Genomic DNA, 16,001 nt, shown 5'->3' with positions numbered 1-16,001 from the left:
TGTCCTGGCTTGGCAAGTCCCAATAACGCTGTCTCAGCTAGCGGATGTGTTTACAGGCATGCTGAGGCTAGGTGTGGTTCTGTTCAGAGTGCCTGTCCGCTGCACGAATCACCTCTTTAGACCAGCACATGCCCTGGCAGCTTTAAGAGCCAGAGGGAAGGTTGTTCCCTCAGTGCTATAAGGACAAGGCCCTGCAGCCCTTTCTTCAGCAGGACTCGAGACTTCAGCCACTGCCTTGGGGCAGGCTGTGCCCGCAAGCTCCTTTGGGTAAAGGATCGTACAAATCCCCACTTTGTTACTTTGACAGACCATGGACAGGGTCCAAATACTCAGGTCTTAAGAGTGACTGAACTGCTAAGGGCAGAGGTTGGTTTGTTTTTGAAGGGGGAAGAAACGAACAGGGCTCTGGATAACTCCGGTCTGCCCCTCGTGCCTGGTTTGGGGGCTTGGTTGCTAAGGGGCTCAGAGGAAAGTTGATCTGGTCCTTTGGGTGAAAGAACGAAGCTAGCTCAAGAAGCTTGTTTAAAGTAAAAGGGCCTCAGGTTCCCACCTGGCCCCCAGGTTTAGATCAGAAGTTGTCAAGCTTAATTTCACAAGTGAAAGTCAGTGGGTAGGGCTGGCAGTTGTGAAACCAGAGATTCTCCCACAGTAGCCTCCCAGGATGGTGAACCTGATTGGTAGAATCCCTTTTTCTGAAAGGCAAAAGAAAGCTGTATAACCCCTGCATGAGGCTGGCACAAATGCTATCCTGGATGGCTTTGAACTCTTTGCAGCTGGGTAGAACATTTCAGTGAGGTGCTCTAGCCAGTTATCTACTGAGTTTAAAGCTCTAGTCCCAGGGGAAATCTTATTTTGGCTAGGGCTTGAGGGAAATGCGCTCAGTATCTCTAGTATGAAGTGGCTTGGCAGCATTATCCAGTGTGTGGTTGATGGCACATCACTGCCCTGCAGTCTTCCCTCTGTGATCCTTCAGCTGAGTATTTTACCATTGTTCAAAAGGGGGAGAGGAACTCTCCTAACATTAGTAAGGAAAACACCATGGACCCTCGTGAGTGACACACCTTTTATTTAGTGAACAGAACTGGCCTACAAGCAGGCAGTGACAGTCCATGTAATTCCAGAGCCCTGATGCACAGTTGACAGTGAAAAGTAGAAGGGCTGCTGGGTAAGAGAATGGGCATCTTCTGAGTGCCTTTGAGGTCTAGTAGCTTCTATTCGAGTAAGTTCAGACTGACAGTCTGGCTTTATGGCATGAGTGGTGCAGCCACATGCTGACAGGCCCAGACGAGCACAGCTCTGACATGCCAAGTTTAAGGGATGGAAGATGGGAACAGGAAGTGAACAAGGGGATGAGCAGGGAGTATTCTGTCCAACACTCTCCCCCAGGAGAGCAGCAGGGGACAGTTTACCCCCTGGGTACCACATTGGATGTGACCTGTGGGCCATCTACCACAGTTAGCTGCCAGCAGCAGCTACCTCAGGAAGGCAGGAACCTCACAGGAGGCAGATGTGGGATGATCTGCCCGCCCTGAGGTGCTGGTCTCATGGCCCATAGCCAGAGGGTTCACAGCATGGTGCCCAGCTGTACTCAGCAGTTCCAGAGGGCTGAGTTCACGTAGTTAACTGCCAGCAAAGGTAAAACGGGCAGAGTCATATACCTCTTCGGAAACGGAGTCAGAGGCGACAGGACAGAAAGCTGCCATACTCAGTTCATCAGCACCCCCAGGATTTGGGGGGGGCCATAAACAGGGTTGCCTTTTCAGCCCATCCTCCACTCACCCAGTAACTCTGCCTCACTAATTTAGGAGGTAGAGCTGGTCTGTTACCGCTATAGGGAGCACAGAACAACTGGCCCAGCTGTTAGCCAGGTTAGTGGGAACTTGTGTCTCCCTGCATGAGAAGTGCTTTGCTCACCCGTGTCTTACTGAGCAGCAGCCCTGGCAGAGACAAAACGAGAACAGGTTAGAGAGTTGGGCAACATCTCACAGGCGAGCAAGTGTGGTGCTTCTGACAGCCCCTCCTCCCCCAGAGCACATACAAACCACTCACCCACAGCAGGATGAGCACATACACCTTAGAGCTACTTTAGCCTCTGTTCTCCAGAAGTGAGAAACTTTGTGGTTTCTTGAAGGAAAATCTGTTCTTGATTTAGCAGATTAGCAAGCGAACCACCTCTCTCACAGCATGGAAGTCAGGGCTCCTGGGGGGATTTCAGAAGGGTTGATCTCACACAGATTTTGGCCATCCACAAGCATGGGCAGTTGAGGAAAGACATACTTCCCCCACCACACACAGCTGGCCAGGGGCCACGCCGAAGACAGTTTGCCTGGGGGCTCAGAGCAGTATGTTGCGCCCGCAGCATAGAACTCAGCTCAGCAGTGACTTGAGAAAAAAAAAGTCAGACCAGCATCTTCAAATTAACAAACTGTAATTTTTCTCCAAAGATACATTTTCCATACACATCCATCATACACTGTAACCAAAAAAGCAGTGTACATGAAATAAGAAAATAAATTAAATCCGTAGCATAGGTGAGGAGGATGCTCTAGACTGGAGCGGAGTCGAAAGTTTCCAGCGATACAAGAGGCTCAAGAGTTGTTTTAATAAGGACGCCTGCTAGCGAGGGTCCAGCAAGAGTTTCCCGTCAGTCCAACTGCTTATACAGTTTTTCCCATCGAGTTTATAACAGCCGTTACTGTCCTGCAAACAGGCAGAGCTATCATCCCAGGAGGGAGCCACAGGGGCATTTTATGGGCCAAGTAGAGCATTCAAAAGTAACCAGTTGGTCCTGCAGAGCCCAGCCAACTGTCAATGCTAGCCGTCTTCCTTGGGTGGTGTGTACCAGCCTGAAACAAGAGCAAAGACTCCATGGGAGGGACAAGTCTCAGACTCCCCAGAACAGTCCCACCAGACTCCTTCCATGTGACAAGTGCCTCACATGTGAGACCATGCAGCTCTGTGATGGCAGACGGGGAGGAGACTCTCTCCTCCCCCCTCCCAGCCTTGACTGTAGGTTCTGCCCATACTACAGCTTCCTGAAGCTCTGCAAGGGGTGCACGCTGCACACACAGGCAGGAAAATACTCTCCATCTCTAGCAGGTTAACGCTTCACATGCACTATCTGGTCTAGCTCTGCCGGGCCACAAGCCGCCCAGGACAGCCAGGCCAAGCATCACCCAGCCACTGCTTTGCTAGCAGAGGTGGTTTTAGCTTGGAGTGTTACACGGTTTAATTAGCTGGGTACCAGCACCGACAGGACAAATTTAACCCACCCCGTAATGTGCCCGGTGCACCTGAATTTGGGAAGCCAAGGAGGAAGAGACGGCTAGTTTCAGCAACCAGGAGAGACCCGTGTAGGTAGTAACTCATCTCGGTCTCAGGCCAAGTAAGGCATTACACATTCAGCTCCCTGGAGCTGCTGCAGTCCTTCAGAGACGAGCTGGGTTTGCTCTACACAGTCCGGCTGCGCCCCAGCTGCTAGCGTCCGTGTGGCTAAGATGGGTAAATCCTTATGGAATCAGACTTCGTGAAGCCAGGCACAGGGACGTTTGAACAGGGCCAGACGTCCTGCTGAGCAGCTACACCATCTCCCCTGCACGGCCCTTACATTCGGTCTCTGCAGTGAGCTAAGGGTCCTTCCCACAGGGCAAGAGGCGGCTTTTGCAGCGAGGGCCAAACATGAGCTGGGGACACTGGCTGCAGCCCACTCAGTCACTCTGCTCTCCAGCAGTGATTCCGAGGTGAGCACAGCCAGGTTCAACATGCTGCCCCCTGCAGGAGCCCCATGGTAAGTGAGGACAGACCCCCCCCACACACACCCCCACCCCTGGAGGCCTTACCATTCTTCTCATGGATCTGAACCAGGGACTTGTAGGACTGCTGTGCTCGCGTCAGGCTGTACTGATTCTGCAAGGGGAAGCCAGAGGGACAGTCAGGTCTGTGCGCTACACAACAGGGGTATCAGTTAAACCAGCTGCACCGGGCCCGCACCATGGCGTGTCCCACCCCAAGTCACTTCACACCCATTTCTGGGACCAGCACCTAAGGCTGCAGACGCTCAGAGCTGCTGGTGACGGATCCCATCTGCACAGGGTCGCCAGCCCCCACTCTAGAGCTGTACCGAGAATGCAGCGCATCACCCCAAGCCCTGTCAGCTTTTCTGAGGGTGCTGAGACGCAGGTGGGTGGCATGACAGCACAGGGGCCTCGCGCTGGGATTACTGGCTCCGTCCCGCAGCCCCAGACAAAGCACACTGCTGGCATTTCTGATTCATCACATCAGCCAAGGAAACGGCAGCTCCCAAGTATTTAAGGCACCTGGGAATCTTGGCTTTAAACTGCATCCACAGAGTAGACGATGCTGAAACACTGCAAAGGTCTCAAACACTCCCCTCTCCCCTGCTGCTCCAGACCAGGGCCTTACTTTATTGGCTCCAAACTGCACCCTCGCTTTCCCTTTCACCAGCGTGGCACTGATCTGCATGATCACTGATTCAATAGAATAGGCACTGCTCCAGCCCTGCAAAACAAGGGGAAACAGTGAGACTGGCGGGAACCTGCCCTCCCGGTGACCAGACAGCAGCCAGGCCTGTCCTGACTGGCAGGAGCTGGCTTCTCTCAGCTGGGCTCTGCTGAGGGGTCCATCCAGCAATGCTGGGGTACGGCTATTCGAGGATCAGCAGCCTCCCCCACCCCACCCCTCGGGCTGCACCAGTGTGTGTCAATCTCTGCAGGCTGCTCACCCCTTGTTCAGAGGGGGACATGTTCATTACCCTCCAGCCTGGGCTAGAAAAGTGAAACGAACAGGGGTGCGTTCTCCGAGGCCGATGGAACACTAACTCAAAGCGGGGGGGAGAAGAGGAGAGATTTGCTTTGCTTAAGACTGCGGTGAAAGTTTCAACACCTCGCAATCTTCAAGCCCTCCCTGCCTGAAGAACACTGCACTGGGCTATGGTGGATTCCCCCTGCAGCTTGGCACTGTGTCGCCCACCAACTGAACGTTTTGCCCTATCCTGGAAGCAAATGTTTTCTCCCTCCCCCAAAATAAAGGCAGCAACACTGTACAAAACAGGGAAGCCCCGTAACGCCAGGCACTCGAGGAGTCCGAGCTGTGCGTGAACGTTAACGCTAGCGGCAGGATTTTCAGACCCCAGCACCAGTGCCACTCACATGCCTTAAGTAACAGGTGCCCAGGCCACACACTGGCCACCTTTGAGCGCACAGGCCTTCCCACAATGCAGCCGCCGACACTCACCTGCTTTGTAAGCAGCTCCATGCAGATGGCACCTCCCCCCAGAACGTACCTTGGGAGGGAAGAGGACAATCATACCGATCTCCTGCAGCAATGCCTAGTCCCTCCCCCTACAGCCTGAGGTAACTAGTCATTGCTCCCCGTCCAAGGGAGATCGCAGTTCTACGGAAACACCAGTGAGCTGCTATAAAGACAGCAGTTGAGCAGGTCTCCGGCACCTTTCACCTCCGTCCCCTCCAGTCACACCCCCATGCCTGGGCCCTGCACTCTCCCAGGAAAGGCCACAGTCACCTTCCCCCCTCTTGCACCTACACCACACCAGGGAGATGACCACTGACCTAGTGGAGTCAGAGCGTCACCTCAAACACTCTTGGCAGACCCCGAGAGGGGACTTGGACCAAAGAGATACGGAGATGATCCATCCCCACCCGTCCCCAGACAAGCCCAGAGGAACCACTATTCTCTGCAGAGACCTAACCGCGCCCCTGCGGCAGCTCCCTAGGTACGGGACAAGGGACTGCCGCGGCCAAAGCACTTGGTGACGAGCGCACTGATTTGAACAGTCACTTACCCCCCTGAGAGCACAGGGGACACAACCCTTACGAATGGTGGGTCGAAAGGAAAGTTATCCTGCAAGGAGAGACAGACACAGGGCTGTTGAGAACCACAGCGGGAGCTCCAGCAGGGCAGAGGGGGGTGGGAAGGGACCGGGGGCTGCAGGCCTTACTTTAAAGGAGAAGTTTAGGAGGATGAAGTCCATCCCTTCTTTCTCTTTGAGGATCTGGAGATCGTTGTGCAAAGCGCTATCCTCGTCAACCCTGCAAGGGAAGAGCCCATGAGGTCAGAGCCCAGGGCAGGCAGCACTCTGCACTGCCCACAGGAGCCCAGGGCAATCGCACCTGGCTGACCCCAAGCCTTCTGACTGGAACACAAACGCTAAGGGAGTCAAGTTCGCAACCCAGCCCCTCGCTCCCCAGGCAAGAGCAGGATCATGCACCAGGGGAGGAGAGGGAAGGCCCCCCCTGCATGAGCATGGTGCGAGAGCCCACAGCTTCCAAGGGAAGCATGCCTGGCCCTAGGCAAGGAGTGGCTGCATTGGAGGGGGGGCGGGTGCACCCATGCCAAAGCTCCAGAAACAGCAAATAGCTCCAAAGCTCCCTCGAAGCACAGGGGAAACCGAGGCACAGACTGGGCAGGGCATGCGAGTCTCTGGCAGAGTCTGGCGCACAGCTCAGGTCTGCCAAGCATCACCTCCTGCTCTAGTCAGTAGCTCCCACCTCCTCTCCCCGTACGCACACGCTCTAGGTAGCGGGGCCCAGCCACCCCAAGCCCTGCCAACAGACCTCCTGAGCCAGGCCACCTACTTCAGGAGTTTGACGTTCCAATCGTACAGGCTGTCGCTCACTAGTTCAACTGCATAGTTTCCTGCAGAGCAGAGAAAGGACACGTCAGCACCACCGGAGACAGCAGCAGCCGTTCGGACAAGGATCTGAGCAGCGGCCCTCTGGATCCAAGTCACCTTGGGACAAAGCATGAGCGCAACCTGGCAGGGATCCGCACTGCGCAGGGAGCGCCCTTGTCTCGGCAGGCTGTCCCCACGGGCACTGGCAACTGACTGCCCCTCCCCAGAGTCTTGGGGCTTCGGGGCGAGGGACAGTCATTCCCCTACCGCCACCAGTGCACACAGCGAAAGGGCCATCACACCAGCTAGAGACTTCAGGGAAGCAAGTACCAACTCAGAGGCCCTCCCTCTCAGCACAAGCTCCTCGTTCCCCTCTAACACAGACAGTATTCTCACTGGTCCAGCTCCAGCGCCTCTGAACCCCCAACACGGCTCTGGGGAGCCCGTTCCATTAGGACATAGGGAAGGGAAGTGGCCTGCTCAACAAACCAGCTCTCCCTGGCCATTAGGTACAGGTTGGCATGACCATGACAAGCAATCAGATTAAGGCAGGTCCCCCCAGCACTCAGGTCAGAGCTAGTCACCACTTACCGCCCTTGAAACTTGGTGATCGGTAAATATCCCTGAGCTCCTTCATTAGCCGGTCAGTGGCCTGTACAGAGCCAGACACTGCGCCCTGCGAGGGGGTCGGGAAGAGGGACGGGGAGGCAATCACATTGTTACACTGGTCTCACTACAGTCATTACTACCGGAGCCAAGGCCTGAGCCAGAACTCCTACCCTGGGAGATTTGGCCCAGGTGGATTAGTGCCATACGCTGCAGCCCCCTCCTCCGCACTGCAGATCTCCAGTCTTCCAGGGAGCAGCCACCCCTGCACCAGGCATTCAGATCCTCTGCGTTAGGAGGCAGGCGGAGAGCCTGAGAGGAGCTCAGCGAAGACAAGCCCAGCAAGGGGAAGGAGAAGCGGCTGCACTTGATTCCAGCAGCATTAGAGGGAAGCGAACCAGATTCCTTTGGATAAGCCACCCAAGCTCAGTGGTCTTCACTTGGACTCCGGATTCTCCCTGCATCCTTCGCTGGAGACAGCACGTTTGCTACAGAGCTACTGGGCACGTGTAGCCGTGCAGACGACAAGCGTCGTGAGCAACTCCAGATCCCTCCATGGAAACCGGAGTCACCTGAGGCTCTCTGTGCAATAAGGAGCTAGAACATTGCAGCAGACGGGGACTGGCATGGGCTAGGGCACTGCTCTTCCAAGCGGTGCAGCAGCTCCACGGGGTATCCCTTGGCCCCCTCTGCTCCCCAGCCCCTCCCCCCTCCTAGTGACACGTACATTTAAGTAATCTTGCCTCTGGTTCTGTTTGATTTTCTCTAAGATGGCCAGGTTTTCCTTCCCGATGCCGTCGTCCTCCGTCTTCTTCCCGTCGACTGGCTCCTCCTCTTTCATCTCATAGTGATCCAAGTCCTCGGTGTCCTGGGCAGGAGAAGAAAGATCTCACACCAGACACCCAGCTCCACTCCTCACTGATCTGAGCACCTGCAGTGCAGGGCCGGCTCTCAGGGGCACTCAGGGCTCCCAGGCTCCCTCAGTGGAAATTCTCAGCAACTCCTTTCCCAACACGGGCAGAGCGGTCACAAGATCCTGCTAGGCCTGTGGTGTCAGCAGCCAGCATGGGGCAGAGCGAAGTCAGGTCTGAGCTATGGAATGGGAAATTCCAATACCCGAGTCCAGCGCACTCCTCTGGAGATCAGGAAGAGGGCAGGAAACTGCCTGGAATGGCCCCCAGCCCATCCTGCAATGCTCTGCCTCCAGGGCAAGTGGGTAAAGAGCAGCCAGGAGCTGCAAACTCCACTGCCCTGAAGCCACCCAGCTGCGTGACACCCGGGCACTGCTCCAGCTCCGAGCTGGCGCAGCACTCAGGCAAGCACAAGTAAAGACGGGTCTTTGCCTCTAGTGCATGCCCGAGGATCCCAGAGCGGACGCAGTCTGTCCCTGGAGTGCACACGCAAACTCACCCTCTGATTTCAACAAAGGGACGCCGAGAAATTCTCCTCTCCAGAGTAAGAGAAATACTGAGGCTCTGTAGCCGCTGTCGCTCCCACAGCCCCAGCCCACCCCCCCAGGGAACTGGCTGCAGCTCGTTCAAAGGTGAAATCCCACATCCAGTCATTACTAGCCTCCAAAGTGGCTCTGCTGCCACATGAGAATCTGGGTATCCAACTGCTCCCCGTCCACCAGCCACCCTGCGTCTTCCCCTCCCACCTCGGTCCCTGCTCCCTTGCTCCATCGGGGACCCCTGGGCGGTGGCTGCAGATTTCCCCTGCGTCTTCCCCTCCCACCTCGGTCCCTGCTCCCTTGCTCCATCGGGGACCCCTGGCGGTGGCTGCAGATTTCTGAAAGAGGAAACCCAGACCCAAAGTTAAGCAGGTTTCTGAGCGGACCCCAGGTGAGCTCCCCCAGCTCGTCAATCTGCTGCTCTCAGGCATGTTTCCTCTCCATGTTTAAAGTGGGCACATACAGCTCCTTGTTTACCAGCTGCTCCGCTGCCAAGTCCAGCTCTTCTTAGAATTAGCCACTATCCCCTTGTGTACATCTCCCAACATGCCTCACCGAACTGCAAGGCTCGGTAGCTCTGCTGAGCCTTTGCTCGTGCAGGGGGAAAGCAAACGGAGCTGTCTCAATACGTGGAGACAACCGCTCTGGTCACCAAGAGCGTGGAAGGGACCCAGGGCAGATTCCCAGGGCCTTTGTGTATGTGAAACCCAGCGGGGCTCAGGGCCCTTTTCTCTGGAAGTTGTACCATATTTCAGGGTACTTTTGGAGGGGCTTTCAGATCACCCCCAGCTCTGAAGCCCCCTTCCCGCCCTCCGCAGTCAGCTGGCCAGAGAAGGTTGTTGAGTGGGACATGAAACACTATCCACAGAGCCCAAGCATGCTGGCTCCTCAGCCCTCACGGAGCATGGTCAGAAGCCCCATTCCCCAGCGCCTGCGTTACACCCAGTGCATCCACAGACCACACTCCGCGCTTGCGCTGAGGCACTGATGGCTATCGTCACTCAGGAGAGATGCTGTGTCCCTCATAGAAAGCTAAGTGCCGACTCCACCAACCCCTGGCTAGGTGCAGAACCCCGATGGAGTTGCGAGGGAGCACCTTGCTGTCGCCGCTCTCCAGGGCACCTGTTGCTATTCCGGAGAAAGCATGCGTTTTGGGAAGGGCTTTGCCTAGGAAACCCCTCCAAACAGCACAGCACCCTACAGTGATCCTGGCCACAGCACATTGATGGAAGCCCCAGGGCCCAGGATAGAGGTCAGAGTTTGGTCCCGAGACGCAGCTGGACTAGTCTGTTATCACTAGACCACGGGAAAGGATTTTTTCATTGCATTTTATCCATTTCCACCCACTCTTCCCCTGGGGTCTGGTCCTGCCCCAGGGGCTCAGAGAGGGAGCCTGACCTGCACTCGCCCGACCGCGGTGGTTCCTGTCCCACAGGGCTGGGCCCAGTTCCCCACTCCAGGCACAAGGGTCACAGCATCACTTCAGTTTGGCCCCAAATGACAACAGTGGGAGGAGGGGTGACAGCGGTGGCCAGGCCAGATTTGAGAGAGCGACGTTGTGACGGGGTCACAGCACCACTCACTCAAATTTGGCCCAGCTACCCCGCATTGTCACAATAGGAGGATGGCTGGGCCAAACCTGAGTTGCACTGCAACCCTGAACAGCTGCAATGCCTGGAGTGAGGAGATGGGCCCAGCCTTGGGGGATGGAGCCGGAACTGCAGGGTGAGGTTTTTCATTTTATTAGGTTATTTCACATTTGTAAAAACCAGGGAACTCTAGTTACCGCTAGTAACCACCCAGTTCTCAAGGGTCCATTCACCACCGACAGGTCCAGCTCAGTGCAGCGTGGGGGAGTGCATACATCGCAGGCAGGCTGGGAAAGTGGGCGAGTTTACACATACTGTATGTGACCTCGCATATCAGGTTAATGCACAACATCCTCTCTCAGGGGACGAGCCTATCCCTGATCCAACAGGGTCTCATCTTCACTAAAATCCCTACACTGCACAGCCCCACTAATTGTATAGGGCTGTGACTGCCCCCCAGGTTCTGCTGGAATGGCTGTGAAGAGCTGTATGAACCTTGCACACCCATATCCTAGCCAGAGGCATCTTAGGAAACATCACCATGGAGAGTCAGGTTTATTCCATCCCCTTGGAAAGGCCTTGAGTGCACAAACCAACAGCTAAAGCCTACGGGAGTTACAGCAAAGCCTGCGGTGAAATATGGCCGCCTCTCACCTCCTGGCCAAGTCTCTTGCTTGCACACTTCGCAAGCCTGCCTAATCCTCTCTCTCCAGGAGTCAGATTTCCATTATGCGATTTCCATGCCAGCAATGGCAACTCAAAACTCCACGCCAAGGAGCTCAAAGAGCTTAGCTGGTAAATTTCAGGCCCTGGAGAACTGCAGTACAAACAGACAAAGCAGCAAGCCAAGGGATCCCATTCCCAGCTCAATCCCTTCCCACCCTCCCAGCAATGGCAAGCCTTGATAACACGGGCCTCTTATATCAACCAAATGCAGAGGACAGCTGCAGTAGCATTTCCTTAAGGCTTTCAGTAAAGCAGACCCGATGACCCCCTGCCAGGGCTGAGCAAACGTGCTCCGTGAGGGATCCCAACCTGGTGGGTATAAGGAGCTGCTCATGCTTTGAATAGAAACAAGCCAGGTTTGAATCTGACAACTGCTGCTCGGGCTAATCTGCCTCAGCTCCTTTCCTGACACACTTCACTGCAGTGCTCTCCCCACTGCCGGATACGGCGTGAACTTCTCCCGCATCCCCCCTGCACTCACCTCTGGCATCTCCTCATCTTCATCCTCCGAGGACACCTCTTCCTGGGTGCTCTACGGGAGCAGGACAGAGACAAGGATCAGAATGGCCCCTGTGGAGTCGCTGTCATTCTGCAGGGAGGAGCTAGCCAGCCGAGTGACCGCTACCCAGACAGTCTGTGCTGACAAGCAGCATCTCCGCTAGGAAGCTGCCAGCAGGCAAAGCTCACCGACAGGGGCCTATGCAATTCTGTACCTCATTGGAATCCCCTACAATGCTTCCAGGGAAGCTTGGATGAAGACTGACACTGAGCATTCATCTGAAAACTAAAGTGAAGCTAGAAACTTTGTACAGGCTGTTCCTTCTAGAATGGCTGCCTCAGAGGTGAAGGGTTAAGTTGGGGGCAGTCATCAGAGAAAGCCCAGTGGGCAACATCTGACACACTGGCATACATATCCAGAGAGGGCAGACAACCAAGTCGGGGCTGTACCAGCACTGCACAGGCAACCTGGCTCACCAAAGCTGGCCAGCACTGCCAAGGTAACGTACTCCTCTCAGGTAGGGAAGCTAAACACATCCACCTTCAATTCCACAGACTCCCACCCAGAGACTGGGCGGAAAAGGACCCATGCAGCGCTGCATCTCTGTATGTTACAAGAGGTGCACCCGATGTAGGGCATTGCTGAGCACTAGGCAAGCAGCACTTGGGCGAAAACAGGTACTAGTCCATCTGCCATGCTCCAGGAGAGCAAGCAAAGCCACAACCCTGGAAAACAGACCCCTTTTGGAGGGCACCCCCAGATCTAGCTCCACAGAATCCCCCGACACACAGAGTGCCAGCTTGGGCTGGGCACATGGGAGAAGCGGCATTGCAGTACCAAGCTGCACAAAAGCCATCTTCTCAGCAGACTTTTCCCCCAGGCCAAGGTCGGAGCAGCTTGTCTTAGGCCCGTTACCTGTTCTGCTGGCAGAGGCTGGTCCAACATCTCGACATCTGGGTGCTGGGGAAGGTTGTAGAGTTTGCACAGGTCGGAGATTATCCGCTTCAGGTGCTGCAAAAGCTGCCCAGGAAGGAGACAGACAAGCAGTGTTAAGCAGCCCCTGGCACCGCCACTCTCTCCACTGCATGCAACTCAGATACCTAGGGAGTCATGGGAGAAGCTCCTTGCTGAACGCAGCTTCTGCACTGCACCAGGGCAGGCTGCAGCCAGCAACCAAGCCACATCCCACGTAAGGGAAGAGCACTAGCTGGACAATCCTGAACTGCTCAGCTCCACTCTCCAAACCCCTTTCCAATCACACTGGGCAGAACACTCGAGAACCACAGACAGATGGGACTCGTACTCCTCAAGCTCTCCCCGGCCAGCCCTTCCCCACACCTTGCCACCTCACCAATGTATTTCCTTTCTTGACTTCCACCAGCCTCTCCAGGATAGCTGCCAGGTTTGGATCATCCGACTCCACAGACCAGATTGGGGGAACAGCCGGGTAAGACTCCTAGAGAACAGGGAAAAAGGTGATGTTTGGGCCATTGTTACAGAGTGCACCTCGACCCCACCCAGCCTAGGGTGTCAGAGCGAGTATCCCTCTGACCGGGGCAGCAAGCTGCAGTCCTGTCTCTCTTCCCTCACAAACACACAGCTCAGCAGGGTAGCGTCCAGGCAAATGCACTCCACCCTCCGGACTAATCCCGGATGGAGACAAAAACAAACAATAGCTCTGATGACACTAATCTGTGTCAATTCTGTGCTGCTACACTCCCTCCAACCCGCAAGCTCTGCCAGATGGGGAGGCGAGAGAAAGAAAGGTGCAAAGTCTATGTCACTTCACACTACTGCCTTCGGAGAGGGCACGAAATCCTACACTCCCATCCTACGCAGACCAATGCCTGTCAGCCCCTTAAGGGCAGGCCCTCTCTGTCCTGCATTCTGCTGATGGCACTTGGTAATATATCTTCTTTTTAAACAAGCCCTCTGGAAAATCATCCCGAACTCACATCATGGAAATAGGGGCAAGGGAGTGCAGGCTCCAATACCTAGGTACAAGAAATAGGTCTGTGTCAATGAGGCTGCTGCAACACATGGTCCACCAACTCCACAGCCCCCTGCAGCGTGCTAATATTCTTATTGCACATGCTCAGATGCTCCCTGAAAGGGAGCACTCAGACTTTGCTTTTTATCCATAACAGAGTCCTGTTAAATCCAGCCCCGGCAGAGCCAGGAGTCTCATGTGCACCAGAAAGATCAAGTCCTTATTTGATGGTTCATTTCACACACAGCCCAACCAGTGTTTTCAACCAAAATTCCGCATTCTGAGCTGCATGCAAACATCCTGGGCAGAGACCTTGTGCATGGATGGGGAGCAGAGAGGTTTGTCCCGAACTAAATGTTTGCAGCAGTTACGTGTCCTGAGACACAGGATAATATTGGAAACCCTGCGGGGGCAAAGACATGCACACAGTTCTACCCAGCAGCACTCCCACTGGGACCCCCAGAAGGGAGACAGACCCAAGAATCACCTTGGCCAGTTTCACTTCTGCAACTGTCTGATCACAACAGGCCAACACGATCCTTCTCCTGCAACCTCAGGAGCAATCCAATTCAGAGACTGCAGCAATACTAGGGCAAGCCTGCCGTCAGACCCTGTTTACACACCAGCCCAACTTGCACTCTGCACCAAGGTCTGTGCGTACTGCACTGCAGGCTGCTCTAGACTGCAGTTTACCATTTCAAAGTTATGCCCGGTGACCTTCTGGCTTCGGTGTGTGCAGTGCAATCTTGCTGCCATCCTCCCCGTGAAAGCAAAGAGCAGAAGCTCTGAAGCAGGATGCGGATGTTTCACCAGGCACAAGTCTGCCATAATCCAAATTCCTCCCAGTGGACAAGGTCAAAAACAGGGGTGCCACATTCCCCAGCTGTCAGATCTGAATGAGGCAAGTGGCACCTGGGGTTCTGAACGATATTCCCAGCACCATAGAGACAATGGTTGGAACAGCTCATCTGTGAGCCCCCTTCACTAACACAGCATAACACGTGAAGTGGGTTACAGCATCTTGAGGCAGCTTTGTGTCATTAGCCACTGGAAATGAACATGCAGTCAGGGTCTGAGGAGCAAACCGCTCATCTCTAGCGCTTTAACCTCACCTCAGTCAAGCCCCAGCTTAGCCTGCCCATCTGCATACAGCAACTCCTACAGTTGAATGTCTAAAGGGCAGACACTTCGGGGTCTAATCCAGAAGTTAATCCCACCTGGTCGGAGAGATTTATTCACAGGAACACCATGCACATCTCTCCCTCCATGTGTATTGCCCCTGCTCTAGTGCCTCTCTGCTCAGAAACCCGGCAGCACCTTTTGAGGCAGCGTGTAGGCATTTGCATTTCAGATCAGCTACCTCCATGTTGAAAAGGGGACTAAGATGGGTCATTTAGTTTTCAATGTAAACACCCAGCCCATTCTTGCTCATCCCAGAGAGTGCTAGGGGAAGAGATTATAACTAGCATTTTAGTGAGGACGAATAGAGCGCTGGAGGTAGGGGCTCCTCTGAGCATTGCTACACAGCCCTTTACTTCCTGGGGTTCCCAGCAAGGAGGAAGGGCAGGTTGGACTGAACTTTGCCTCTCAAAGGGAACATCTACACTGCAAAAAAACAACACCTGTGGCTGCGAATCTCAGAGCCAAGGGCAAGTGACTGGGCTCACACAACAGGGCTGAACACAAGAACGGCCGGACTGGGTCAGACCAAAGGTCCATCTAGCCCAGTGTCCTGTCTGCCGACAATGGCCGATGCCAGGTGCCCCAGAGGGAGTGGATCTAACAGGCAATGATCAAGTGATCTCTCTCCTGCCATCCATCTCCGCCCTCTGACAGACAGAGGCTAGGGACACCATTCCTTACCCGTCCTGGCTAATAGCCATTCATGGACTTAGCCCTCCAGGAGCCGCGTAGCCATTCCCGCCTGGGCTGGAGCCCGCCCGCCGGGCAGGGCGCTGGCCCACAGGGGAAGGGCTCCGCGGCTGTTCCGGGCTCTGGGCCCGGCCGCGGGAAGGGGACGCTCGTACCCCCCCCCCCGGGCCGGGCTGCGGAGGAGGCGGCCGGAGCCAGGCCCGGTCCCGCCCCATGGAGGGGGGGGGGGAAGAGACCCCCCCCCCGGCCGTGCGGCCCCGCCCCTCACCGTGATGTTGCAGTGGATGCGGACGGGCCCCGGCGGCGGGCCCCGGCTCCCGGACCCCCCGGCGCGCGCCCCCGGCCCGGGCACGAACTCGCAGCTGATCTCGTCGGGGCAGGCGCTGCCGATGCGGAACCGCTCGTGGCCCCGGTGGAAGATGGACTCGAGCAGCCGCAGCTCCCGCCTCAGGAGCCGCCCGGGGGAGGCCGCGCCGCCCCCGCTCCGCCCGGGCCCCGCCGCCGCCTGCGACCCCGCCGCCTCCTCCGCCCCCGCCCGCTGCATCTTCCCATGGAGGGACCCGGGCCCCGCCGACCCCGCCTCGGCGCCAGGAGCCGGCCCAAGATGGCGGCCGGGA

General features: G+C 55.9%; 1 protein-coding gene across 1 annotated transcript; it reads right to left on the bottom strand.

Moving 5' to 3' along the window:
* Positions 1-2,411: 2,411 nt before the first annotated feature.
* UBE2Q1 (ubiquitin conjugating enzyme E2 Q1) lies at positions 2,412-16,001 on the bottom strand. The gene is made up of 13 exons (XM_054010548.1): positions 15,653-16,001; positions 12,874-12,978; positions 12,438-12,542; positions 11,505-11,555; positions 7,986-8,126; positions 7,244-7,328; positions 6,615-6,675; positions 5,978-6,068; positions 5,822-5,880; positions 5,254-5,302; positions 4,423-4,518; positions 3,840-3,906; positions 2,412-2,846 (listed from the first exon to the last, which is right to left on the bottom strand). Exons 1-13 carry the CDS (start codon positions 15,926-15,928, stop codon positions 2,815-2,817), a joined length of 1,218 nt encoding a protein of 405 aa, XP_053866523.1. The 5' UTR covers positions 15,929-16,001; the 3' UTR covers positions 2,412-2,814.

The sequence above is a fragment of the Malaclemys terrapin genome, chromosome 21 (genome assembly GCF_027887155.1).
Source record: "Malaclemys terrapin pileata isolate rMalTer1 chromosome 21, rMalTer1.hap1, whole genome shotgun sequence".
NCBI lineage: Eukaryota > Metazoa > Chordata > Testudines > Emydidae > Malaclemys > Malaclemys terrapin.
The sequence above is the reverse complement of the archived record's forward strand: the minus strand, read 5'-3'. Positions and strand labels throughout refer to the sequence as shown.